The sequence below is a fragment of the Podarcis pityusensis genome (assembly GCF_964106645.2).
Source record: "Podarcis pityusensis genome assembly, chromosome: 2".
NCBI classification, from domain to species: Eukaryota; Metazoa; Chordata; class Lepidosauria; order Squamata; family Lacertidae; genus Podarcis; species Podarcis pityusensis.
Window position 1 is genome coordinate 22,001,017 of NC_138029.1, and position 27,162 is coordinate 22,028,178.

General features: G+C 46.2%; 3 protein-coding genes across 17 annotated transcripts in view; 2 read left to right on the forward strand and 1 right to left on the reverse strand.

Annotated features, from left to right (window-relative positions):
- KMT2D (lysine methyltransferase 2D) overlaps positions 1-10,028 on the forward strand; it is a 112,093-nt gene extending 102,065 nt beyond the window's left edge. For all 14 annotated transcript variants that reach the window (XM_080994299.1, XM_080994292.1, XM_080994300.1 and 11 more), the window contains 3 exons: positions 2,060-2,133; positions 4,254-4,362; positions 6,668-10,028. In XM_080994299.1, coding sequence (XP_080850425.1) covers positions 2,060-2,133; positions 4,254-4,362; positions 6,668-6,760 — 276 coding nt within the window. In that variant the 3' untranslated portion in view covers positions 6,761-10,028. The remainder of the gene's footprint in view (positions 1-2,059; positions 2,134-4,253; positions 4,363-6,667) is intronic.
- A 1,781-nt stretch (positions 10,029-11,809) lies between these two features.
- Positions 11,810-15,880, reverse strand: ORMDL2 (ORMDL sphingolipid biosynthesis regulator 2). Its single transcript, XM_080995117.1, has 4 exons — positions 15,739-15,880; positions 13,949-14,123; positions 12,726-12,877; positions 11,810-12,619 (listed from the first exon to the last, which is right to left on the reverse strand). Exons 2-4 carry the CDS (start codon positions 14,120-14,122, stop codon positions 12,484-12,486), a joined length of 462 nt encoding a protein of 153 aa, XP_080851243.1. The 5' UTR covers position 14,123; positions 15,739-15,880; the 3' UTR covers positions 11,810-12,483.
- Positions 15,881-16,006: 126 nt separating this feature from the next.
- The window catches only part of SARNP (SAP domain containing ribonucleoprotein), a 54,480-nt gene continuing 43,324 nt past the window's right edge, over positions 16,007-27,162 (forward strand). For both annotated transcript variants that reach the window (XM_080995057.1, XM_080995058.1), the window contains exons 1-3: positions 16,007-16,163; positions 19,852-19,951; positions 26,461-26,507. In XM_080995057.1, coding sequence (XP_080851183.1) covers positions 16,128-16,163; positions 19,852-19,951; positions 26,461-26,507 — 183 coding nt within the window. In that variant the 5' untranslated portion in view covers positions 16,007-16,127. The remainder of the gene's footprint in view (positions 16,164-19,851; positions 19,952-26,460; positions 26,508-27,162) is intronic.

Below are 27,162 nucleotides of genomic sequence, written 5' to 3' on the forward strand. Positions count from 1 at the left end.
GTGGGGAGAGATGCGGGTGGAAACGTCCCAACCTCTAGCCAGTGGCTGGGGTTCTTGCCTTGGAGGGACTGGAAGAGGGACTGAGGCTTAAATGCCCTTCTGGTTTGTTCCAGAGCTGTGCTCCTTGACAGTAGCAAGGAATTGGGAATCACAGATCTGTACAGTGGTACCTCGGGTTACAGACGCTTCAGGTTACAGACGCTGCTAACCCAGAAATAGTACCTTGGGTTAAGAACGTTACCTCAGTATGAGAACAGAAATCGCGCGGCGGCAGCGGGAGGCCCCATTAGCTAATGTGGTATCTCAGGTTAAGAACAGTTTCAGGTTAAGAACGGACCTCCGGAACAAATTAAGCTCTTAACCTGAGGTACTGTATAAAGTTGGAAATGATCCCAAAGTGTCTAGTCATCTAGGGAAAGGCTTTATGTGGGTGGGGTGGAAACGTCCCAACCTCTAGCCAGTGGCTGGGGTTCTTGCCTTGGGGGGACTGGAAGAGAGACTGAGGCTTAAATGCCCTTCTGGTTTGTCCCAGAGCTGTGCTCCTTGACAGTAGCAAGGAATTGGGAATCATAGACCTGTACAGTGGTACCTAGGGTACAGACGCTTCAGGTTACAGATATTTCAGTTTACAGACTCGTGCTAACCCAGAAAAAGTACCTCGGGTTAAGAACTTTACCTCAGGATGAGAACAGAAATCGCGCAGCAGCAGCGGGAGGCCCCATTAGCTAAAGTGGTACCTCAGGTTAAGAACAGTTTCAGGTTAAGAACGGACCTCTGGAATGAATTAAGTTCTTAACCCGAGGTACCACTGTATAGAGTTGGAAATGATCCCAAAAATTCATCTAGTCATCTAGGGAAGGGCTTTGTGTGGGTGGATTGTGTGTATCCAGGGAATAGCAGCCATGGGTGGCACTGTGGTCAAAACCACCTCTTGGGCTTGCTGATCAGAAGGTTGGTGGTTCGAATCCCCGCGACAGGGTGAGCTTCCGTTGCTTTGTCCCCCCTCCTGCCAACCTAGCAGTTCAAAAACACACCAGTGCAAGTAGATAAATAGGTACCACTGTGGCAGGAAGGTAAACACCGTTTCTGTGAGCTCTGGATTTCGTCACGGTGTCCTGTTGCGCCACTTGCTGGCCACATGACCCGGAAAGCTGTCTGTGGACAAACACCATTTCCCTTGGCCTGAAAGTGAGAAGAGCGCTGCAACCCCATAGTCGCCTTTGACTGGACTTAATCATCCAGGGGTCCTTTACCTTTTACCTACTAGGGAATACTGGACTGAGGTCTGAGAGATCTTCCATGGACTCGCCTTGTGGTGGTTCTCTTCTAGAATTGTTTCTCCATTTGTTCAATGGGGGAAGGTAGCAGTTATAAACAGCTCAGTCTTATTTCAGGTCTTCATTGCTTTTGCATGTGTTTTACTCACCAGTTTTACTTCTGTCCCCTTTCCACGTTCATTGGCTTTAAAAAAAAACAACTTTCAAAAATGAGGACAAAATTATTCTTTAAGTTTCTTATTTCTTAACTTATTTTCTCCCGAAGTATGTATTCTAATACATTCTTTGAGACCACAGTGATGTTGAGGAACTCTGAATACCGGTGGGTTACTGAAGTTCAGGCCTCCTTCACCTTAGCCTTGGAGGTGCAGATAGGGCCAGTTCGTATCTGGAATTCGCAGTTATCAAATTCCTCAAGCATCCCTAGTCCCAGCTTACCTTACAGGGTCATTCTGAAGGTGCACAAGGCAGAGAAGTTGCTGATTTAGCCTCCTCTTCCATTGGTTTTTGTTTTTGTTTTGTTTTGAAGATTTCTACATCACAGTGCTACAGTTAGAGGTGAAACAACACATGGCAAATTTGTCTCTTCGGTGCAACTCTGAAATGTACATGGCCTAGCATGTGACACACACATACACACTTGACATGCTGAAATACAGAGCACAACAGCAAGCTAAAATAAACCATTCGCTTGTACCCAGCTGAGAGCAAAGGCATGAAGCACTGGTTTCTGAACACACAATATAATCAATCTCTCTCTCTCCATTTCCCCTCTTGTCCAGAACCGAGGGATCTACATGTTCCGTATCAACAATGAGCACGTCATTGATGCCACACTGACAGGTGGCCCTGCCAGGTGAGTGAAGCTCTGCCATGGCAGTTCATTGCATCCAAAGCCAAAGCTCTTGTTAGCCCATCACAGACTTCGATGTTCAGGGTGGGTTGATTTTTCATTGGCAGTGATTTAAGTCGTACTGCAATTCATAGCGTTTTCTGAATAAACGCGCATAGTTATTAGCTGTCGAAGCAAAATACACTCATTGGCAACTAACCAGAGGCTTTTTCCCATATGGGAAACCTGGGCCCTCCAATTCCCATTGACTTCATCCAATAGAGGGTGCTGGCAGCTGTGGTTCAGCAACATTTAGAGGGGCCAAATAGTTGCAGACATCGATTGGATTTTGTTTAAAGCAAGATCATTTCAAAGGGAAGGGTGGGCAAAGCATTCCAATACTCTACTGAAGGCAGAAGGACAGCTCTATTGTAGCTTCTTTTAGCCTTTCTTTTTCCCCTCCCACCCTTTCCCATGGACTTCAATGGCATAGGATTTACTACACTAGTTCCACTGGAATAGCTCCAGGCACTCTTGACTGGGACAGCTCAGTCGATAAGAGCATGAGACTCTTAACCTCAGGGTTGTGGCAAAAGAATTCCTTCATTGCAGGGGGTTGGACTAGATGACCCTTGTGGTCCCTCCTACAATTCTATGAATCTGTGGGATAGCTCCAGGCACAATTTGAGGGGCATTTCAGGAAAACGGAAGGGGTTTATGATTCTGGAGAACTGCAGCTTCCAAAACGCCTCTTTCCCAACTCCGCTGCTGGTGGGACAGTTTTCTGCCATCCTGGGGAGGTCTCTGGGGCCAACTTCCTTCTCCATAGCATCCTTTAGTCCCTCAGGGCTGAGCAGAACACTATTCCCTCAGCAGATCTTAAAGAAGCAGCACACCACCAACTTGTTATCGTTGAGTTCTCAATCTGTCAGGACCTGATGATGGATAAGCTAGTTGGGAAGAAAGGAGAGTGTCTTGCCCAAAGCTGAAAAGTTGTGGAACTTGGCTAGGGAACATGGGAGACAGCAGGCAGGCTAAGAGGGGATGCAAACCGCCACAGTATAGGAGAGGAGCCTTGAATGATGGTCAGTGGGTTCCGCGGGCAACACTGGCCCCTGGCCCTCTTTCCTTCTCTCCCTCCTCTGATGCCCTCTTGCATCTCTGCCTCCCAAAGGCTTGCACTGCTGTTTGTTGCAGCAGCAGCCCTGGCTACAAGCTCCGCAGGCAAATGGTGCCTCTGGGGCTGGCCAGGGGGTGCTGGTTGCCAGGAACTGAGGCAGCCTCAGAGAGTAAGCAAGCAATCAAGCAGGCATAGGAGACCAGCCCACCAGCCCTTGCTGTTGGGAATGGACAGACAAGTCACTGGCCGTTATTATTATTATTATTATTATTATTATTATTATTATTTATTTATCGGTTTCCCAAGCCACTCTGGGCGGCTTCCAACAAAACACTAAAATACAATAACATATTAAACATTAAAAGCTTCCCTAAACAGGGCTGCCTTCAGATGTCTTCTAAAAGTTTGGTAGTTATTTTTCCCTTTGACATCTGGTGGGAGGGCGTTCTGCAGGGTGGGTGCCACTACCGAGAAGGCCCTCTGCCTGGTTCCCTGTAACTTGGCTTGTGGGGCAGTGTAAGGAGGCACCTCTCTTTGGGACGGGGGGTGGGGAAGCAGCTCAAGAGACTAGGGGCGGCGGCAGCTGACCAGAGGAATCCCTAGGAGAGGAGGCTGAGGGAACACTCCACAAGAGAGGGTGTTTGAAAAAGGGTTAAGAGGCCGCCAGTTCTGCAAGCAGGGCTTAACATAAGGGCGTCTGAGCCCCACAGGGGTGCTGAAGAAAGAATGTAGCTGATCAAGGGAGCCGTGGACTCAAAAAGGTTGAGAACCTCTGCTGTAGGGTATTTTTCAGCCAGGGCTACAGCTTCCAAGCCCTCCTTTCACCTAATGAATACTTAGTTCTCTCGAAGATTAGGAATAGAATTGTGCTGCCGTCGTCCTGGCCGGCTCAGCTCCCCCAAATTCCAGATGAAAAGTTGGGTTCCTAAAGGGCCTAAGCCTGTGGTGATGGCACAGGGTGCTGTGGGGTTAAGGGTCCTGGCGCATGATGCCTATCTCCCCCTCTTCTGCCGCCCCCACTCAGGTACATCAATCACTCCTGCGCACCCAACTGTGTGGCTGAGGTGGTGACTTTTGACAAGGAGGACAAGATCATAATCATTTCGAGTCGCCGGATACCTAAGGGAGAGGAGGTGAGAATTGAATTGTGGTGGGTTGGGGGAAGGGGTGGTGGTGGAGCAAGGCCCAGTGTAGGCGAAGAAAATACCTGTGGGGAAACCAGACGCTGCGCCCATGCTTTTGTCCTTGGAGCGTTCTTCGAGTCCATGCGCTATTAGATGCTTCTATCATGGGACTTGCTGTGGCGTGCCCACGGATCTCCCAGCCAAGCAGTGACCCAAAACTGCTTAACGTCACCATGTGCCCTCAGACCAAGCCTTGGAGACCTGGGAAACTTGCCTAAACTCCTTCTGGGTTAATGCATAGAAAGCATTGCCCTTGCAAACTAGCACACCTTACTTAAGCTTGAAAAGAGGGGGCAAGAACCGGCACGCAGTTTGGATGGCCTCTCCTTCAATGCCTGTGTGTGCTGCATGGCCTTCCTTTTATGTTTTACATGCCTGACGCGGGTGGCGCTGTGGGTTAAACCACTGAGCCTAGGACTTGCCGATCAGAAGGTCGGCGGTTCGAATCCCCGCAACGGGGTGAGCTCCCATCGCTTGGTCCCTGCTCCTGCCAACCTGGCAGTTCGAAAGCACGTCAAAGTGTAAGTAGATAAATAGGTACCGCTGCGGCGGGAAGGTAAACGGCGTTTCCGTGCGCTGCTCTGGTTCGCCAGAAGCGGCTTGGTCATGCTGGCCACATGACCCGGAAGCTGTACGCCGGCTCCCTCAGCCAATAAAGCGAGATGAGCGTCGCAACCCCAGAGTCGTCCGCGACTGGACCTAATGGTCAGGGGTCCCTTTACCTTTATGTAGCTGTTACATCTCCCTGCCGGGGTGGTCGTGAGACACTGCGCGACAGCAGCAGCAACTAGGCAAGAGCCCGCCAGCTTTTTCCTCTCACAGGCTAAAAGAGTAGTCCGTAGGTCTCACCATAGAAACATATTGTGTAGGCACATCCTTGCATTTTCTAATCTGTGCCAGCATTGGGCTGACTCTGGTTCACTGTCTTGTGCATTGTGAGCTACAAAAGGCCAAATCCTGTTGCTGTAGGCTAGCGAGCCTGCACAAACCTAGGGAAATTAGTGTAGTCCGGTGAATAGTGTGTTAGACTACGAATTCAAGCCTCTATTCAACTTTGGATACCGGCAGATCCTTGCGTTTGTGCTTTATCTGTAATATGAGAATTGTATACCTCGTTCACACAGTGTTTTTTGTGTGGAAGAGTACATCTCCCCAACTGTTCTGGTTGGGTGAAGGGATGCAGAGATTTCCTAAAGTGCCCATGGCTGGAAATGTTCCTGTTAGGTTGACAGAAGCAGCCTGAGCAACTGGGTAGGGCAGGACCCACCCCCCCTTGTTCTTTAATGTTGAGCAAGGGATTACATCTCAGTGATAGGCCCCATGCTTTGCATAGAGAAGGTTCAATCCCTGGTGTCTCCAGTTATAAAAGCATCATCAGGTGATGGAAAGACAATTTGCTGGAGAGCCATGGCCTGCCAGCCCAGCTTCCTAAGTTACACGTAGGGCTGCCTCTGAAGACCGTTCAGAAGCTTCAGCCGGTGCAGAATTCAGCGGCCCCATTGCTCACTGGGACAAGATGGTTTGAGCATATCGCACTGATCCTGGACCGATTACACTGGCTGCCAATTAGCTTCAGCTGATTTTGACCTATAAAGGACAGCAATACCTCAAGGACTGCCTCTTTCCATATAAACCATCCCAGACTCTCTGTTCATCATCTGAGGCCCTTCATTGCCACCTCCACGAGGTCCGGAGAGTGGCAACACGAGAAAGGGCCTTTTCTGTAGTGGCTCCGTTTGTGGAATGCTCTCTCCAGGGAGGTTTGCCTGGCGCCTTCATTATATATTTTTAGGTGCCAGGCAAAAACATTCCTCTTCAACCAGACCATGGGCTGATCAATATCCTAAAAGCTTTTAAATGCATGGGGGGGGGGTACTGTTTTGTTGTTTTGGCTTAATTATTCACTTCTTGTTCTGGTTTATTTATTTATTATCTTGTATTTCATTCCATGAACCGCCCTGGGATGAAGGGTGGAAAATAAATTTTTTAAATAATAGTAATAAGTTCCACCTTAACTAAGGCATAGAAGTCATATGAAAAGGAAGGAGAGTCCAAACTCCACCTCCTCCCTTTCTTGCTGCCATCTTGGTGAGAAGATAAAACAGTGTAGAGATTTTGTTCAACTCCAGTCACTTGTTGCAACCAACGTGGCCATCGCGGGAATGCGCCAAAGGGATGGCGGTGACGTGTTTTACGTTAAAGGCGCCTCAAGGATTAATCCTCGGTTCTCTTCCGATGTCCTCCTCCCCCTCAGCTGACCTACGACTACCAGTTTGATTTTGAAGACGATCAGCACAAAATCCCGTGCCATTGTGGAGCCTGGAACTGCAGGAAATGGATGAACTAAACCCCAAGGAGGCTCTTCGGACAAAGCAAAGGGGGACACCCCGACTGCTCGGCACAAGAGGCTCTGCACAGAGAGGAGGTGCGGCTGCTGTACCCGCTCTCCCAACCCTCCTGCGGCGCAGGGAAATCACCGGGGGGGGGGGCGCAAAACGAGGCATGTTTGGAAGCCACCAACATGCTGGTGGGGCAGCTGGGGCCTGAGGCAAGAGAGGGGTGATGTCAGCATATCTGCCACTGCTTGCCAGTCTTGGCTATGGCATTATCATCAAGCTGGCTGCTTTCGGCTGTCAGGCTCAGCGGCCTCCTCTTCCAGACAAGGCGACCCGCTTCTCCCCAGCAGAAAGGAGCAGCCACTAAGCAGCCCCATCTGGGGCGGGGAACTGACAAACTGGCAACTCAGGGTTTTCTTTTAGTTTTTCTTTTGCTTTTAAAAAAAATAAAAATAAATTCTTTCGAGGCCGAAATGGGGAGCGCCCTTCCGCCCCCGTGCACCTGTAAATAACGGGCTTCAGAAATACTATACTGGGAGGAGACTGGGGCATTCTTTCTAGCAGAGCTGGGGGAAGCAGGGCTGCAGCATGGCAATTGGATCCCCGGGGAAGAATTTGTAATTCCCTCCCCCCACCCCCTTGTGTGTGTGTTTCTTTAAGGAATTTTTGTGTGCGAGAGAGATTTCTTCTTTTTTTAAAGTCTACTATCTATTGCTTGCTAATCTACCAAGGTAAACAAGAGGCTTCAAAGAGACTCATTAGCTTGACAATCCACCTTCCAGAGCTCACTGCCCCCCCTTCCCAGCTCTGGATTTTGTATACATTTAGATGTTGGATTTGGAAGGGGGGGGAGAGAAAGTGTGTGTAAATAACGTGCTTTTTTTTGGAGAGAGAAAAAAGTACTTTTTTTCCAGCGGAAAGCAGGTGTCAGCTTGCAGAAGCTGGAAACAGGCTCACCCCACCCTGCCCATCCTCTGTGCGCGAGGAGCATTCGCACTTGAACCTACCTCATTTGAAGTGTTAGACTTTGCTATTTTCTGTTTTCTAATGTGAGCCCCTCGCTGTGCCACCCTTCTGCTTTTTGAGCCCTCTTCCCTAAGTATGGAGAGCCACAGCTCCCCTGGCAGACATGGGAATGCGTTTCCAGGAGGAGGTGGGAAACTTTTTTATTATCTGGGGTCGTTCCTCTTTTCCCCCCACCAAAAAAACCCTCAAACCAAAAACAGTACCCAGTCACGTGACAACTTTCCAGACTGAATTGCTGAACCAAGCGCTGTCTGCTTTCCCTCCCCAACAACCAAGAAGGGGGCAGGGGACCCCACAAGGCTTTGAATGTGCCAACGTGATGGAGAACGCAAGATCTCCTGGTCCGGCAGATGCCAATCTCAGCACATCTCTCCCGTAGAGCCCAACCCATTTTGCCGACGAGGGAAGGGGGGGAGGAAGAGTGCTTGACGAGAGAGCCGATGGCTAAGGGGGCCCAGCTGTGATATTTAGGGTTGGGGGAAGAGTTGGCCAAACCCGTTGCCCTAGAGACCCCCAGTTCCCAATTGTTTCCCATGATCAACTTGCTGCTCTGAAGACTCTCTTATGTTTGTGTGTGTGCTTGTGTGCGTGAGAGAGAGAGAGATGTTGGCACATTGCAGAGTTTGGGATTATTTATCTATTTATATATATTGTGTATATATTTGAACTAGCATGGGGAGGAATGCTCTGGCTGCCGGGTTTTCCTCGACTGCCGGGTGGGTCTCCACAGGCCACCCCGTTTCCCCTCCACTGGGCAGGAAGGAACTAGAGGGGAGAACGTGTTTATGGACAAAACTTAGGGTGGGAAGGGGAACATGTAAAGAGCCCGTTTTTTATGCTTTCTCTGTGTGTATATAGATGACTATTTTTCCTTTTTCCTTTTTAAAGAAGAAATCAATTTATAACCAGTATCTTGAGAGCCATCTGCCTAGCGCCACCTCCCCCCCCCCCCAGCGTAGGGAGATTCTGTATTAATAGAAGGCAAAATGTGGGCATTATACAGGGGAGACACACACACACATACACAAAACCCGGGGGGGAAAGAGAGAAACCCACAGACAGGGTCTCCCTGCTGTTGAAATGACTTTGCAAGACAGCTGTACCCTTGAACCTAAGTTGGTATTGTGGGGAGGGGGTGAGTTGCAGGGTCTTTACTGATAAGGCTCTCTCGACTTAACTTTGTACAGTTGAGGCCTTTTAACGCACAATTGCACCATTTCCCCTCTCCCCCACCCCCCAAAAAACACTATAACACACCTCTCTCTCTCCCCAAATGCCTGTAAGAGTGGCATTGCGTGATTAACCGAGGCCACATCTCATATTCTCTCGCCTGATCCAACAGACAAGGCAGAGAGAGAACGTGGCTATAAGACTTAACTTTCATAGCGGGGGCAAGGTGGGGCACATAAAATCAGGGTTTGTGTGTAAGAATATCTTTTTTTGAACTTGTTGGCAAGGTGAGAACCATGTTCTTGAGTGAAAAAGCTGCTTCTGCTAACCGTTCAAAGCTATGACGGTTAAAAACAGTGGGGGGCTGGGGTAGGGAAATTTCAAATATTAAAAGTAGTAATTAAAATTGTATATAAGATGGCATTTGTGTAGAGAAGGGGGGGAGTTTTTATCAGTAACAAAACCACTGGACATTGTTTGAAAATAAAGGTTTGAGTTAAAGCCAGTATACATTTTTTTTGTCTCTTCGGATTTGTTTTGTGTGTCATTTCCATTAATTTGGAAGGCTGTAAAGATGTAAAAAAAAATAAATTTTAAAAATTGCTACAAAGGTTTAAAAGCTTGAGAGAGATTTTAAAAAAATGATAAAGTGACTGAATATAATAGATTGTCAAGATTTTTTTGGATGACGGTTAAGAGTTTAAGATAATCCTGTAGATTTTAGCTGATGAAGAAAGACTATACAGTTTTTAATTTTTATATAAACTATAACCCGGTCTTGAAGCTAAAACTTTTTTAAAGTTCTCTGCCTGTATAATCGCATTTGACGCCTTGTCCCATACTTCTGTTTACAGTTGCACATATTATATATATTAAGTTTTAACCCTTTTATGAACCCAAAATAATCACTTTTTTAAAAAATAAAGTGTGGACTTTGTGAGGAATTATATTTTGTGTTTTGGGGTTTCATTACTTTGTGTGCGTGATTTCTGTGTAGCAAAGTTGTCCGTGATGAGAACAAAGGGTTGAAAACAAAACATAAATACTCCTTTTAAAAAATAAATAAAAGCAAACACGAAAGCACCCTTGTACGTGGCATGTTTTCTACCAGGTGGTAGCTTTGAAATGTTTCTAATTTACCTTCAAAGTTGCAAAAGAACTGGCTCCCACTTTTGCTTCTCTCTACGGTTTTTTAAAGGAAGAAATAAAACCCTGAAATGCATTTAAAGTAATTGGGTCTTGGTTTAAATTTGACTGTGCTTGTATGTGATGGAGTGACAGTCTCATGTCAGTCAGTTGTCAGGATGTACCAAGTCCACATTCTCAGATGGGTAAGAGATCTCGGTGAGTCCAACTATAAGAGTCCTTCTACACACGTGATATCTAAGCTTTGCAGCTTCTGTGTGTACCTGTGTCCCCTCTCCCCATGCTTTTCTGTTCTGCCATTAATCTTGTGACCACAGGTGTGGCTCAGGGTATTTTGGGGAGTGGGAACCATCTTAAAAGCAAGTTTTGTTAATGCGTTATTGATATTGCCTATCCTCCAAAATCCTGCCTATGTTTGACCTCCTGAAACTAAAACCATTACCTGGGCCGCTGGCTGTAGGATATATGGAAACATGTAAACCTTTGGCGTTATTCAAAACTAAACTAGGGCTCATTTGACTACGAGGAAGGTGTGTGTGTGTATAAAGAATTAGCATTGCTGCAACTATATGGTGTGCATACTCCAGCTGCAGCCTTCTGGGTAGCAGAAAATAGGCAGCTTGGTGCAGTTTCACCAGCCACACAATACTCCCCATTCTTCACAAAAAAATCTAGCAAGGCAGAGCCATTAATGCAATGATTTTGTCGTCACTTGGAAGGCAATCTATAGTCCACCCCAGGGGTTAGCAACCTTTTGCAGCCATGGGCCAGTCCACCATTCCTCAGACCATGTGGTGGGCCAGACTATATTTTTTTTTGGGGGGGGGAAATGAACGAATTCCTATGCCCCACAAATAACCCAGAGATGCATTTTAAATAAAAGGGCACTCATGTAAAAACACGCCGATTCCCGGACCATCTGTGGGCTGGACTGAGAAGGCGATTGGGCCGCATCTGGCCCCCGGGCCTTAGGTTGCCTATCCCTGGTCCATCCCAATACAGTGGTACCTCGGGTTAAGCACTTAATTTGTTCTGGAGGTCCCTCTTAACCTGAAACAGTTATTAACCTGAAGCACCACTTTAGCTAATGGGGCCTCCTGCTGCTGCCGCGCCGCCGGAGCACGATTTCTGTTCTCATCCTGAGGTAAAATTCTTAACCCGAGGTACTATTTCTGGGTTAGCGGAGTCTGTAACCTGAAGCTTATGTAACCTGAAGCGTATGTAACCCGAGGTACCACTATACTAGCATCTGTCCACCGCTGGGGGAAGAATGTTTTTAGAAATTAAATGCAAGTTGTTAACAGGCCCCCTTTTCAGATGTTAACATTCACTACCATGTACCGTGTGCATCAAGTTGTCTTGGTTGGGTTCAACCCCTTGTTGAATGCAACAATACTGTGCCAGCGACTCAACAGCTCCCTGAGTGGGGGGGGGGGCAGTCATAAAAGGAAAATTTGGCAAGGCTAAAAGACAGGCTTTCTGTATTTGAAATCCACATTGCCTGGATTGTTGCCTATCTGGACCACCCTCGTTTGAGAACGGGGAGCGTTTAACTCTGTGGTTCCGATCAACCACAGTATTTTTGCGTTCAAACAGAAAGGTCGGTCTCCCCCAGCCCTGGAGGCACACTGGGAAAACAGACGGCACTGGAGGCCTGCACTGTGCTATGCAGGCATCCAGCCTCTCCAGTAAGAGATTAGGTGGACAGAAGCAGAATGGAACATTGACAAAAGCTGTATTTTTAATTGACTGCTGCACCACTAGCACGGTCTTGCATTTCTCCTTTATAACCAGAAGGATTAGAAACCGCTTTTGAAAACAGAAGCCAGGTTATGTGGTGGACTCAAGGATTTGCACTTGAGTGGTAATGAACCAAAAAAAGGGAACCATGGAGCAGAATCCTGAACTACAGTCATCGCAGCATGACAGTTCACTTCTTTCGTAAGAGTTCCCCGGGCCCTCCCACCCTGAAAACAACAACCCCATAAACACTTTGGTGTGACAGAATTCTATAAAAACAGAAAAGGTTTACACAGAACAGCTGTATCTCCCAGAAGCTCATCTCAGGCACCGATTACAAGCAGCTCAAGTAGAAGTCTTGCAGGGGACGTCCTGGAGATTTCATGCCCTCCTAAGGATTCAGTCTTTTCCACCAGAAGAGGTGCCGGTCTAATTATAGACTAGCCGCATGGAGAATGGGTTCTATCCCGTAGCAAGAAGCAAAACTCAATACTGCTTAGCTCTGTGGACAGCTGACGCTCTCCCTGCTAGCCCACCCCACAAGTTAATGCGTGGTTCTCTAGAGCTTCAGATGATGTGACTGCAGCATTGCCGTCAGGATTTTGCAGTTAAGAGCTGTTTCTTTCGGGAAGAGTCAATATTCCAACTGCTTTCAGTACTTGTTGATACCAAAGATGCGCACGCCATGGAACAGGGGTAGTTTGGGCAAGAGGACGCTCAGCAAGGAGCTAGTGTTGATTATGAAGTGCACAGGGTCATATTTGGTATAAAAGCTGGTCAAGATGTAGCTAAAGGGAAATAAACATGCTGTTTTTAGCTGCATGAAAAGAGTTAAAGCTTTGCTGCTTAAGTAAAAGACAAAGCAGTGCAAACGAAGCCATTCCTGGTACTTACAGGACAATTGGTGAGATGCTTAGGAATTTGCGAGAGGACGTCCACTGTGTGCCATAGTCAATCTGCTCCCAGTGTGTGAGGAGGCGATCCTTGCCCTGGTCTGGTGTTTCAAAGGGGGTTCCTTTCACTGTGTGTAGGAGCCAATACATTGCCTGGTGGGGGACAGGGTGGAAAATAAGTGAATTAAGATTGTGGCCTTTCTTCTCTCTCCCTAGGACAGCAGGAAAGAGGACATCAGCTCAGATTCTTGTGCAGCTCAGATTAAAAGGAATAGCTGAGGAATTTCCATACAGTGGTACCTTGGTTTAAGAACAGCTTAGTTTATGAACAACTCGGATTAAGAATGCTGCAAACCTAGAAGTAGGTGTTTTGGTTTGTCAACTTTGCCTTGGAAGCAGAACATGTTTTGCTTCCTGTTGAGTGTGTTCCATTTGTAAATTGAGTCCCCAGTTGCTATGGGAAAGCACACCTTGGTTTAAGAATGCTTTGGTTTAAGAACAGACCTCTGGAACGGATTAAGTTCATAAACCAAGGTACCACTGTATTGGTATTGGTCCAAACATAAGCTGCATCCTTAAAATGAGATCACTTCAATGATGCAAGAGCACAATAACAGGTCACACTCCGAGTTTTATACAAGCCAGCTTTGGAGGGCGAAAGCGAGGCCTATATTCAGGCTTATATGGAAGAAGGTTTGACGTACAATGACGACAAGTTTTACTGCATAGATATCCCATGATCTGTGATAACAATCAAGACTTCTCTGCTTGTGGAAAAGAGAAATGGCGCATACAATCCTTAGGATGTGTGGCAGGGATAGGGAATATTTTTTCAGCCTGAAGGCTGTCAGGGACTGTGTTGCAGGGGTGTGGAGACGACAACACACAAAGCGTGGAGGGAAGCCATGGTTGTAATTACCTTTGTACAACAGGCTAGTTTCTACACACACACATTCATTTCTTGCCCCCATCCAAGCAAGCAAGGGTCCCTATTGGAATACAAAGACACATTCCACCCAGGCAATAACAGTCAAGGATGGTGTGAAGCAGAGTCACTGAAGGGTGTGTCTGGGAAGGGGGTATAACCCAAAGAGTCCCCAGAGCAAGCCTATGAGAGTTTTGAGGTCCACCACCACCAACCCAGAGAATGCATTAAAGGCTCAGGTGCAAAAAAATAGCCTTAAAGAACTTAAGTTCACAAGCTGATAAAAAGTTATAACCTACCAAGTTATGGATGACATTGGTCAGGGTCCAAACCACAGGAACGCTAAAGAAGGGGATGCTGAGAAGAATGATGTGGAGGAGAACCACCGAGATGCTATAAGCCAGCCAAATGCCTTTGCTGTTCATCACTCGGGTGTTGGGGTTCACCTCACTGTGGGCCACGCCAACATTCATGCTGAAGAGGAAAAACAATATGCTGGATGCAGAGATACTGTACAGTGGTACCTCTGGTTACATACACTTCAGGTTACAGACTCTGCTAACCCAGAAATAGTACCTCGGGTTAAGAACTTTGCTTCAGGATGAGAACAGAAATTGTGCTCCGGCAGCGTGGCGGCAGCAGGAGGCCCCATTAGCTAAAGTGGTGCTTCAGGTTAAGAACAGTTTCAGGTTAAGAACGGACCTCCGGAACGAATTAAGTATGTAACCAGAGGTACCACTATACATTATATATTATTTCATTTGAATCTGTAAAATAGAAAATGCAGAAATACACACACAGAGAGTTGTTTCACGTACCACATTGCCATCAACTACAAAAAAGTGTTTCTTTCAAGCCTAATTTTGGGGAGCCGGAGAGAAAAGAAGCTAAGGAAAGCCTCTTTGGGCGCTTGCGAGCCCACAGGTGCCACACTGGCAGCCATGGCGTAAAACAGTAGGGCATTTTATGCTTATTCCTATTTCCTGCTTCTTCCGTTTTTTAGCAGCCGAGGAAACTGCCTCATTAGTCCTGTGGCGGAGTGCTTGCTGGGCAAGGCAAGAAGGTCCCTGGTCCTGCCCCAGACACCTCCAAAAATGGCCCCACCCCTGTCTGGATCCTTGACTACCATAGCCTCGGCCCTGTATACCTGAAAGAGCATCTTCACACACATGCATCATTCAGCCCAGACAAGGAGGTCCACCTCTGAGGAGCTCCTGGCAGTTCCCTCACTGCGAGAAGCAAGGTTACAGGGAACCAACAAGAGGGCCTTCTAGGGAGTGGCACCCCAGCTCCTGCCAACCTAGCAGTTCAAAAACATGCCAGTGCAAGTAAATAAATAGGTTCACTGCGGTGGGAAGATAAACGGCATTTTTGTGCGCTCTGGCTTTTGTGACGGTGTTCCGTTGCATCAGAAGTGGTTTAGTCATGCTGGCCACATGACCTGGAAAGCTGTGTGCCGGCTCCCTGGGCCTGAAAAGCGAGATGAGCGCTGCAACCCCTTAGTCGCCTTTGACTGGACTTAACCTTCCAGGCGTCCTTTACTTTTTTACCTTCCTACGGAAGGCCCTCTAATTCACTATACAGTGGTACCTCGGGTTAAGTACTTAATTCATTCCGGAGGTTTGTTCTTAACCTGAAGCACCACTTTAGCTAATGGGGCCTCCCGCTGCCGCTACACGATTTCTGTTCTCATCCTGAAGCAAAGTTCTTAACCTGAGGTACTATTTCTGGGTTAGCAAAGTCTGTAACCTGAAGCGTATGTAACCCGAGATACCACTGTACAACCTTTAGAAGACATCTGTATGAGGAAGTTCTTAATGTTTGATGTTTTATTATGTTTCTGTATATGCTGGACCAGAGTGGCTGGGGCGACTCAGTCAGATGGGCTGGGTACAAATAAATAAAATATAATAATAATAATGATAATAATAATAATAATAATAATAATAATTAGTGCAGAGCCGACACTAAGCTCACGTGGGCCGGTGCTCCGACTCAGGACAAGGCGGCTCCCTGCGAAGCCCCCGTTTATCACCAGGAAGGCCACCCAGGACCCACGACCCACAACGGAGACCTATAGGAGACCTACGCGGCTGGTTCCGCGGCGGCGGCGTCTCTTCTTAGCAAGGGAGCGACAAAGCGAGGAACCCGAAAGCAGCGCTTCTTCCTGCTTCTGCTTCCGCAGGCAGGCGGTCTCCAGGAAACGATTCCTCGTCCCCGCCCCCACCGCCAACCAGCCAATCGGGCAGGCGCTCCGGCCCCTCCCCATTGGCTATTCCCTGCCGCCGCTCTTCGCCTCTCTCCCGGTTTAAAAAAAAAAAAAACACGAGCCAATGAGCGAGGCGGATGTTAGGGAAGCGTCAAAGTTCATGGGAAAGCGAGGTCCGGATTGGGCGGCAGGGCCTGAGCGGGCACGCACGGTTTGCCGTCGGGGCGCGAGGGAGGAGGTCGCTGAGGGAGGGGAAAAGCGAAGGGAAGATGGCGGCGGAAACAGTGGAGCTGCACAAGTTGAAGGTACTGAGGCCGGGTCTGAGCGGGTGGGGCGGACTCCTCATACTCTGAGGGAACAGCGCTGGGCCTCCTCCTCCTTCTCCTTCGCCTCACTCCAGGCTGGCGGCGGCGGCGGCAACACTGAGGGGAAAATCCTGAGGGAGCTGCCTTTACCCCCTCAGGCTCCGTGTGGGGTTTTGCGCCGTCAGACCACCCGGGCCGCCGAGTTCTCGCGAGGGCGGGAAAAGAGTCACGGCGGATCCCGTCGCGCCGCGCTCCCCTCTGAGGCCGGCTGGACCTGCGGACATCGCGCCCACCTGCAGGAAGGGGCAGCGCTCTCCTCGCCCACGGTGGTTGGCGGTAGCTGCGTAGCCCGAGCTGAACGCCCTGGGGGATCTGGCGAGGGGATCTGTCTAGCCCAGCATCCTGTTCTCACACAACTACCAGCCAAGATGCCTGTGGGAGATAGGAGCGCGAGAGAAAACTCTCCCCTCCCGTGGTTTCCAGCAATGGTAGTCGGAAGCATTGGTGCCTCAAACTGTGGAGGAAAGTAGCAAACATTTCGCCCCCCCCCCAATATTTTTTTTGAGAGGGCCTGGAGGGATAGATACAGTGGTACCTCGGGTTAAGTACTTAATTCGTTCCGGAGGTCCGTTCTTAACCTGAAACTGTTCTTAACCTGAAGCACCACTTTAGCTAATGGGGCCTCCTGCTGCTGCGCGATTTCTGTTCTCATCCTGAAGCAAAGTTCTTAACCTGAAGCACTATTTCTGGGTTAGTGGAGTCTGTAACCTGAAGCATATGTAACCCAAGGTACCACTGTATATGCATATACATATACAACACACACATACACATATACGTATAGATAGATACACACACACATACACATACACACATAAATTTATAGACATATATTTATATATACACAAACATATATATATATATATATATACACACACACACACAAACATACGGGACATGGGTGGCATTGTGGTCTAAACCACTGAGCCTTGGGCTTGCCGATCAAAAGGTTGGCAGTCCGATTTCCCCGACAGGGTTAGCTCCCGTTCCTCGGTCCCAGCTCCTCCCAACCTAGCAGTTCGAAAGCACTCCAAAAAGTGCAAGTAGATAAATAGGTACTGCTCCAGCGGGTAATGGCGTTTCCGTGCGCTTTGGCTTCCATCACGGTGTCCCGTTGCACCAGAAGCGGCTTAGTCATGCAGGCCAGAAAATCTGTCAGCGGAGTGGACGAACGCTGGCTCCCTCGGCCTGTAAAGCGAGATGAGCACCACAACCCAGAGTCATTCGCAACTGGACTTAACTGTCAGGGGTACCTTTACCTTTTACCTCGGTTTTTGAATGTCTCCATTGATGAACATTCAGTTTTCGAATGCCATAAACCCAGAAGTAAATGCTTCAGTTTTTGAACACGCCTCAGAAGTTGAACATGCCATGCGGCTTCCGCTGAGTGCAAGATCCTGAGGTCTAGCTATTGGCTATTGAGTTTTCAGTTATCGAATGTTTCAGAACTCAAACAGCTGGGGACCTGGGTGTCCAAGCACCCACAAATTCCCCATGAAGGGGGCTGGGCACCCTCAAATTTTGCTGCTAGGGCCATGCACGCTGCATGGCACCCACAGTCACAGGACCAAACTGGCACTCCTGATGGGCATTCCCATTCACATGGCGCGGGTGAGCCCCATTATCATTGATTATGTGGGACTTACTTGCCCCGCCCCCAAATATTTCATTCAAGTTGGCACCTCTGCTGTGGAGGTAGAGCATATCTATAATGGCTAGTAGCCATTGATAGTCATCTCCTCCCCGGATTTGTGTAATCTTTCAGTAAAAGTTGGAAGCATATCATTGTTGATTTACTTCAGTTAGTAAGTCATTTGGAATGAATAGTTCTCAAAGTGGCTGATAGCTAATTCTTAACAATTCAGTACAAAGCAGTGCTCTCTCATTTTAGTAGTGGAGGATGTTATGTTAACCTAGTAAACAATTGAGCCTCTTGGGCTTGCCAGTTGGGAGGTTGGCGGTTCAAATCTCCACGACGGAGTGAGTTTCTGTTGCTCTGTCCCAGCTCCTGCCAGCCTAGCAGTTTGAAAGCACATGAGTGCAAGTAGATAAACAGATACCACTGCGGCAGGAAGGTAAACTGCATTTCCGTGCACTCTGGCTTCTGTCACTGTGTTCTGTTGCACCAGAATCAGTTTATGCATGCTGGCCACATGACGCAGAAAGCTGTCTGTGGACAAATGCAGGTTCCCTCAGCCTGAAAGCGAGATGAGCACCGCAACCCCATAGTCACCATTGACTAGACTTAACCTCCCAGGGGTCCTTTACCTTACCTGCCTTCCATAGGTTATTGGACGACAGCTCCTCTGTCATCCCTGACCAGTAGCCATTCTTGCTGGGGCTAATGGAAGTTGTAACCCAGCAACATTTGAAGGGGTACCAGGCAAGGGACTATGTTAACTCCTCTTCCCCAGTTCTCTGGTGGCAAGTCTAGCAGGAAATGGCCCTGCCCCAATAGCACTCAAAATAAGAAACAGGAGGGAGGTATTTGTATAAAAATGTGTGTTCCTGTGAAATTACGTAATGAAAATTGAATGTGTTTGAGTGGAAGTCTCAACCTGGACCAGTAGAACACTTTATTTTACAAATGATCTTTTAAAAGCCTATTTATTCTCTTGTTCTTTGGTTACTCAATGAAGCACGAGCCTCTCTAGGATTAAGGCTGCAAACCTTTGCCCACTTATATAGGAATCAGTACAACCTGAATATAGTGGAACTTGCTTTGATAAATCTACTTTATACAATTCAGTCCTATTTCCTTCTCAGTTTGCATGCTGAACTTTCTGTCATTGCTGCCCCTGGTTCTGGGCAACCAGTATTGCCCTCCCATTTTCCAGGTGGATGCTTCCTGCCACAAAATGCTTGTGTAAAGTTGCAGAGATAAATGTGAGGAACCAGGAATTTCACAGTATGAAATAAATGTTTCCCCTTGTATGCTTGTTATTATTCATTCAAAGCATCCCCACCTCAGCAAGAAAAGTTTCCAGGGCAGCTTATATAAGATCATGCTTATATACTTAATAAATTATTGAAGCAATCTGAAAACCTTGTGGGCCCCTTGGTAGGCCCTTATGAGCACCATGACTCCTGGTGATGGCAGCTGTAGTGTGGAAGGTAGGCACACAGCCCAAGAGGATGTAATAACAGAGTAAAACTACAAATTTATAGAAGATGTGGTGTAGCAGCATAGAATTGTGATGGCTGTCACCAGTAGTGTTACTCTTGCACAAAGCTGGAGCAGTCGGAGGTGCAATGGGTAACTTAGTGAGATCTCATTTTCCCAGGAAGTAGTCTCATGAATAAAGTTCTAAGGTGTTTAGGCCAGTAAAAGGCCTAAACTTCATAAGTCAACTTTATTAACTATTGTGAGACTGAGAGTCTTCTATTTTTGGTCTTGTTTTTACTGCAGATTCCTACAGACTTTCTTTACAAATGTTATAAAATGAGTGTTGAAAAAAATCTTTAAAAACCCTGTGTCCTTATTAAAATACACAGCCGTAGCTTGTTCAAAACCTTTCACCACTTAATATCTATCCATTATGATTATTGCATTTTTGTACATGTTTCCTTCCTAATCTGTAGGAAGCCACACTTTCTTTATTAAGGCAAAGTCTCTTCTACTTTACAGCTAGCTGAGCTGAAGCAGGAATGTTTAGCCCGAGGTCTGGAGGCAAAAGGAAACAAACAGGATCTCATCAATAGACTTCAGGCCTACCTTGAGCAGCATGGTAGGTTCCTACACTGCATTCTTTCTACACTCTACCAAGATCCTTCTAACAAGATAGAGCAGAGTCCAGCAGAGATTACCTTAAATATTTAATCAAATGTGTTGCTTTTTGGATGTTCATTGTGAAACTGTTTACAGTCTTTCTGTACAAGAGTCAAAGGTTCCCTGTTTGACTTCAGTTTATTAATTGCTCTTCATATAAAGTTCTGAAATGATTGATCAAGACATAGGCCACTTTCTAATGTCATGCTAAACCATGGTTTAATGTTAAGTGAACAAGCTCAAGTGCTCGCCTCTCTGTTTCTGGCATGGCCAAGAGGAGGAGTTGGAAGCTTTTGCTTACATTTTTCATCAATTGCATTTTTGCATTTTGTTCAATCTCATGGATGCGTTTTTGGCAGGACCCTCACAATTCCCTTCAGAATCTTTGCCAGTGACAGATACAAGGAAAAGAAACATGAGCTGGCGTGGTGTAGTGGTTAAGAGCGGTAGACTCGTAATCTGGGGAACCGGGTTCACGTCTCCGCTCCTCCACATGCAGCTGCTGGGTGACCTTGGGCTAGTCACACTTCTTTGAAGTCTCTCAGCCCCACTCACCTCACAGAGTGTTTGTTGTGGGGGAGGAAGGGAAAGGAGATTGTTAGCCGCTTTGAGACTCCTTTGGGTAGGGATAAAGCGGGATATCAAATCCAAACTCCTCTTCTTCTCTCTAGTACCAGCAGTGGTCAGGATAAATGTTTCTAGAACTAAGAAAGACAGGTTCAAACCCCCCACCCCAACTATGTGTTCACAGCTTTTATTTTCAGTAAAAGGCACAACTGACATGGATAAATACTCACACTGTTGAAGACACTGTTTTAGAACAGAAACCTTTTGGGATGCAAGGATAAAGTACATGTCTGCAAAGGAAGCAACTGCTGATATAAGATGCTTTATCATGGTGGTCAATAACATTGCATTGAAAGCAGAAAAGGGGGATTTGAATTCTGCTCCAGGCAGATACTGGAATCCACTCTAGCCCCAAGTACACTACAGCTGTTGTATGCCACACAGGTCTACACACTAATTTCCTGGTGGCCTGGGCAGCACGGCCACAATGCTGGGCTTGTGACCGTCTACTAGTCCAGGTAGGAAACTTCTGTGATTCATGTCCGAGCTCAACCTCCTGGCTCCTCAGTCTTGTTTCCTGCCAAGCTCAGCAGATGTCCTCTGTCCTCTTAGACCTTAACATTTTTCTTGGCTTTTTTTTCTTTTTTCCAGCATTCGGACCCACAAATTACCCTATTGGTGTCTTTTCATCCAACATCAATGAGTGATGAGGCCCAATCATACACCATAGCTAAACAGCTTAAGGCCTTCTCAGATTCAGCATCTTCCAGCTCCTAGGCAAGTGATGGCCCACTCAACTAGAGCTACAGCCACCATAGTGGTCTGGCAACTAATGTCAGCATTAGAGGGCAGTCCCCTCTGCTGTTACCAGACATTATAAAGGGGATGCTTGCACTTCTGCAGAAACAGCCCTTTGGAAGGTGTGTCCTTCAGATAATAGCAAGACCATAGGGAGTGGATTCAATATCTGCTCAAAGGAACATAGGCTCTGGTCGGTCCCAGCATAGTAGCATTATAGTCCAGGCTGCCAGGAAAATGTAACTTTGGTCACTTACTATGATATGGGCCTTTTCTGGCAACAGGGTTCACCCTATATGCAGCTGCTCTCTCAAGAGGTGGTCATATAAATTGTTATCAGAGCAGTTTAGTTCAGGGTATGCTTGTTACTATTAATATTAATATACATAATGCCAACCATGTTCAGTACACTGTACACAATTAAATTAAGAAATTCTACCCTGAAGTTGTACAGTCTAGAACAACAATTATAAACAATACAACAAGAATCAGTAGTTTAGAACACACAGTTCACAAGCCATTAAAATTGAGGTTCTTTCCAGTGACATTGTTAGGTTTTTCAGTTGTGTTGCAGATCCTACAGTTTTTAGAGCTTAACCAGAAGGGAAAACTGAGGAGCTAGGAGGAGCACTGAAACAAATCATTTGTTTCTTGCCTGGGCTGGCAGAGGAACACAAACCTAGAATAGTGACTATGTAACCCTGCTGCTAGAAAAGACCTGTATCATAGTAAGTCACTAACATTACATTTGATACCCCAAAATCATTTGAAAAAGTAGAGAGGCAATGGAAAAAGCTATCCTGGCAACAGAAAATTAGAACCCCGATGTCACTTTTTCTTAGCAACCAGAGACATCAAAGTTTTCAGAGGCAGCAAGTTGTTTCCAGAAAATGGAAGTCAGCAAAATGAAAACAAAAGGGAATTTAAATTTGCACATATTACAATCACAAAAACGCAAGTATAATATAACAGATCCAAGAAAATAATTTGAGGAACATATTACTGAAAATATTAAAGCCAGCAATTAAAAACAGGAGACTAGTTAGGAAGACAGTTGGATCACTAGAGGACCAAGGAATTAAAGTTTTATTAAAGGATAAGGTGGCTGCTGAACAACTGACAAATTATGTAGCTGATGAAGATGTAGAACAGAGTCCCAAGCCTAACATGACCCACTGAATTTGTATTCCATAGGTAAAACCATGTTCAAGATAGCTTACAGCATGAAAACTTACATAATTACAAACATAACAAAAGTAGTCAAATAAAACACATCAAAAAGTTCACAACCACAATTGTACAATTTCCACATAAATCATTATAAGATCTAAAAATTAAAATACAAAAAATTAATATTAACAACAGCAACAACAAAAACCCAGCAACTCACCCCACCCTGCCAAACAATACCCCCCCCCCCCAGAAATCCATTCAGAAGCCTCAGCTTTTGTAGCTGTAGTTGGTCAGGACCCTGCCGTCCCAAGCCAGGTGGAAAAGACTAACAAGGCAGGGAGCAGGTCTTCCAGGACTCACAGCCAAGATGTTTGAAGTCTTCTAAAATCACCCTCTAAATAAGAGAACTGAAAAACATTGAAAGTAACCACCATTTTTTTTTTTAAAAAAAAGCCATTTCAGAGTGGGGGGTTCTGATAAATTGGTGGGAAGTGTTCGAAGACAGAGGTCCCCTAGCTGGGCCGGGACGATATGGGATTGGGGGGCCAACTCCCATCTCTTGTGGGGGCGCAATTAGTGTCAGTGCCTTCTGTCAAGAGTTTGGGTGTAATCCTCGATGCCTCCCTTTGCAGGTGCAGGTTGCAGCTACAACAAAGGCAGCATTTTTCCATCACCGTGCTAAGCAGTTGGTCCTTTACCTCTCTAGCCCTGATCTCGCCACTGTGATGCATGTGACGGTCACCTCCAGGCTTCATTGTTGTAACTCACTCTATGTGGGGCTGCCCTTTAAACTGACCCAGAAACTCCAGTGGGTGCAGAATGCCGCGGCGCGACTCCTTACGAGGTCTTCGCTGCGGGATCACATTCATCCAGTGCTATACCAGTGGCACTGGCTCCCGGTGGAGTACAGGATCAGGTTTAAGGTGCTGGTTTTAACCTTTAAAGCCCTATATGGCCTAGGACCCTCGTACCTACGGGACCGCCTCTCCTGGTACGCCCCACGGAGGACCTTATGGTCTGCAAATAATAACACCTTGGGGATCCCGGACCTCAGAGAGATTAGGCTGGCCTCAATCAGGGCCTTTTCGGCCTTGGCTCCGGCCTGGTAGAACGCTCTGCCACAAGAAATCAGGGCCTGCAAGACCAAGTTGTTCCGCCAGGCCTTTGGTCAGGGCTCAGCCTGACTCTCCTTTTCTTTTTGAATATGTATAAGAACGAATATTTGTATAAGAACGAATATTCCATTCTAGGAATAGTTATGAAAGGGATAAAAAAAAAGTATTCATGCAAATCTGTGGTGGAGGCACACAGGTATGGTCTCCACTTCTCAAAAAAAATATTGTAGAACTAGAGGAGTAGTAGAAAAGGACAATGAAAATTATCAAGGAGCTGGTGTAACTCCCCTATGTGGAAAGGCTATAATGTTCGGGGCTATTTCGTTTAGAATAATGAGTAAGGGGAGAGAAGGCAGAGGGATATAAAATTATGTATGGTGTAAAGCAGGGGTGGCCAACTCCCAAGAGACTGCAATCTACTCACAGAGTTATAAACTGGCAGTGGGGGGTTCAGGTCAAAGCTTTTTTTAGGAAGGAAAGCCCTGTTTTTTGGGGGGTGCAGGGCAAAAATGTTGAGCCAGTGATCACAATCTACCTGTTGAACGTGTCTTGTGTAAAGAAATTAGATGGATAAAAACTTTTATCCCTCGATACATTACAATCTGAATTGTAGAGTTGGGACCTCAAATGTCATCTAGTCCAACCCTCACAATGCAGGAATTTCTGCTAGATCATACATGACATATCCTTTCCACATGTACTAGAATCATAAAAGCATAGACTTGTAGAGTTGGAATGCACCATGAGGGTCATATAGTCCAACCCCTTGCAATGCAGGAGTCTTTTGCCCAACATGGGGCTCGAACCCACAACTGGCTGAGCTATCCCAGCAAAACTATTGGCAATCCAGCTATCCCCCATCTTATATTTATACAGCTGGGTATTCCTGCCTAAGTGTAGAAATTTACATTTGTCCCTATTGAAATTACTTTGGTTAGTTTTGGCCCAGTTCTCCAATCTGTTAAGGTCATCTTGAATCTTGATTCTGTCTTCAGTGGCATTGGCTACCCCTCCCAGTTTGGTGTCTTCTTCAAATTTGATGAGCATCCCCTCAAAACTTTCATCCAGGTCGTTTAGAAATATGTTGAACAACAACATCCAATGAGGGTGAATGGTGGGAAATTCAAGACAAAAGTAAATACACCTTTGCAAATGCCAGCACATTTTCAGTTCATGACATGCCTGGTGTCCTGCCTCCATCCCTTTCCTCCACACTCTCAGCTACATAATACCTCTAGTCAGTGCTTTTTTTCTGGGTGGACGCAGGGGGACACGTACCCCTAAACATTTTGTGAATCTAAGTTTGGCCTCATTGAGGGGCAGTATTTCAATATGAGTAGGAAAATGAGAGTACCCCTAAACATTTTTTTAGAAAAAAGTGCTGCCTCTAGTGCTATATGATGCTTTATAGCAGGCATGTCCAACTCCCAAGAGACTGTGATCTACTCCCAGTATAAAAAAACTGGCAGTGATCTACCCATTGTCATTGGAGGGAGGAGGAGCGTGTGTGGGGTGGGTGGATTGCCCAGAGCTATTGAACTTTTTTTAGGAGGGAAGTGCCCAGAGTTGTTGAGCTTTTTGGGGGGAGGATTGCACAGAGTTTTTAAGCTTCCCCCCTAACTTTTTGTACACGATAAGGATCCCGCAATCTGCCAGGGATCTACCGGTAGATCATGATCTACTGGTTGGACATCTCTGCTTTATAGTAATCCAGATGGGAAACTCTCAGAACATGGATCATCACTGTGGCTAGGCTAACATTGTCCATGAACAGTTGCAGTGGGCAAACCAGCCAAAGCTGCCAAAAGACTCTATGAGCCACTGAGACCACCTGGGCCACAAGTGACAGTGCTAGATCAAGGAATACCCCCAAGCTGCATGACTGCTTTTTCAAGAAGGGTGCAGCCTCATCCAGAGCAGGATAATCACCAGTGCCGCTTGTGTTTGTCATTCATTTTCTGATGCCTTTCCATAGAGTGTCACTTCGTCTCTCCTTGTGGAGGTGGTGCGACACTACTAGTCTAGGAGAGAAAATTGGGTACAGATGAGTGCAACCTCACACCCTTCTTCTCTTCTGCCTTGCAGCCTAAATTAAAGATTGGTTTACAACATGTTCCTTCAATGAGAATCACTTCTAAATTTACTTCTTTAGGATTGCAATGGAGTGGAGAACCTCCAACCTATGCCCTGCCAGGGGGTGAAGTTTGGCCCGTAAGGCCATTTCCCCCAAACTCTGCCCGCTGATGATGTCAGCTAGGGCAGGGCTTCTTGCGTGTTCAGTGAAAGCAAGCAGACCTGAGTTTATTCTTCATCGCTGTGCAATGCAGGCATCAGCTGTAATAGGGACTTCTCTGTCACACAGCGATAAAGAAACAGGCACTTGTTTTTCAGTACTGTACTTTACTGTACCCTAATACACCAGTGTGGTGTAGTGGTTAAGAGCAGTGGACTCGTAATCTGGTGAACTGGGTTCGATTCCCCGCTCCTCCACATGCAGCTGCTGGGTGACCTTGAGTTAGTCACTCTTCTCTGAAGTCTCTCAGCCTCACTCACCTCACATAGTGTTTGTTGTGGGGGAGGAAGGGAAAGGAGATTGTTAACCACTTTGAGACTCCTTAGGGTAGTGATAAAGCGGGATATCAAATCCAAACTCTTCTTCTAACTTCTAACCAAAACTATTGTTTTGGTTATTTTAATTTAATAATATGAAACTAAAATAGAAGCTTTTGTCTTGATGGAGACCACTAAGATCTTTGTACACACAACATGTAAAATATACTTTAGTAATTTTTCATTTCCCCTTGATTTCTTGTAGCTGAGGAGGAGGCAAATGAAGAGGATGTCTTAGGAGAAGAAACAGAGGTAAATTATAGTTTAGTGTAAGAAAGTTATTTAATTATGTAGTTCAGTTAACTTGTATTATGTTCCATCCTGATCTTGGCTGATCTTTATCTTTTTGTTTTTGGTAATAGGATGCATAGTGATAAGGATCCATGTCACAAGTGTATTTGAACTGTTCATCATTTGAACTAGTTTAATTGAAAGCTCTTTTGGGTAAATGTCTTTAGTAGGCAATTGTTTATAAAATATATAATTAGGAATATATCTAGCACTGATGTTAAATGATGCTCATGATTAGGAAGCCATAGAGAATATATTGATTGTAGAATTGGAGGTGTGCAACTGTGTTCATTTGAGATTTTTGAATGAAGTGTCTGGTAACCAGCTGCAAATCTTTAATAAAATATGTACTTTTTGTCACTTGTAGATGTAGAACTAGAAGGGTGACATGTAAGGTCTTTTGCATCCAATACAGTTTTATGAGGTGGAAGAGAGGAGCTTGTTTTCAAGTGATTTTGCTGAGATGGTTTATATGTGAAGAGTGAGCAAGGCTGTTGCAGGGCGGAGGGGGTTTGCTGAAATGCTCAGTGATTCTAAGTAATGTATATTCTGTGCCACAGTTTCCTGTACTGCAAATGTACACAGTAAACGGTGGTTGAGTTTGAATTTATCATTC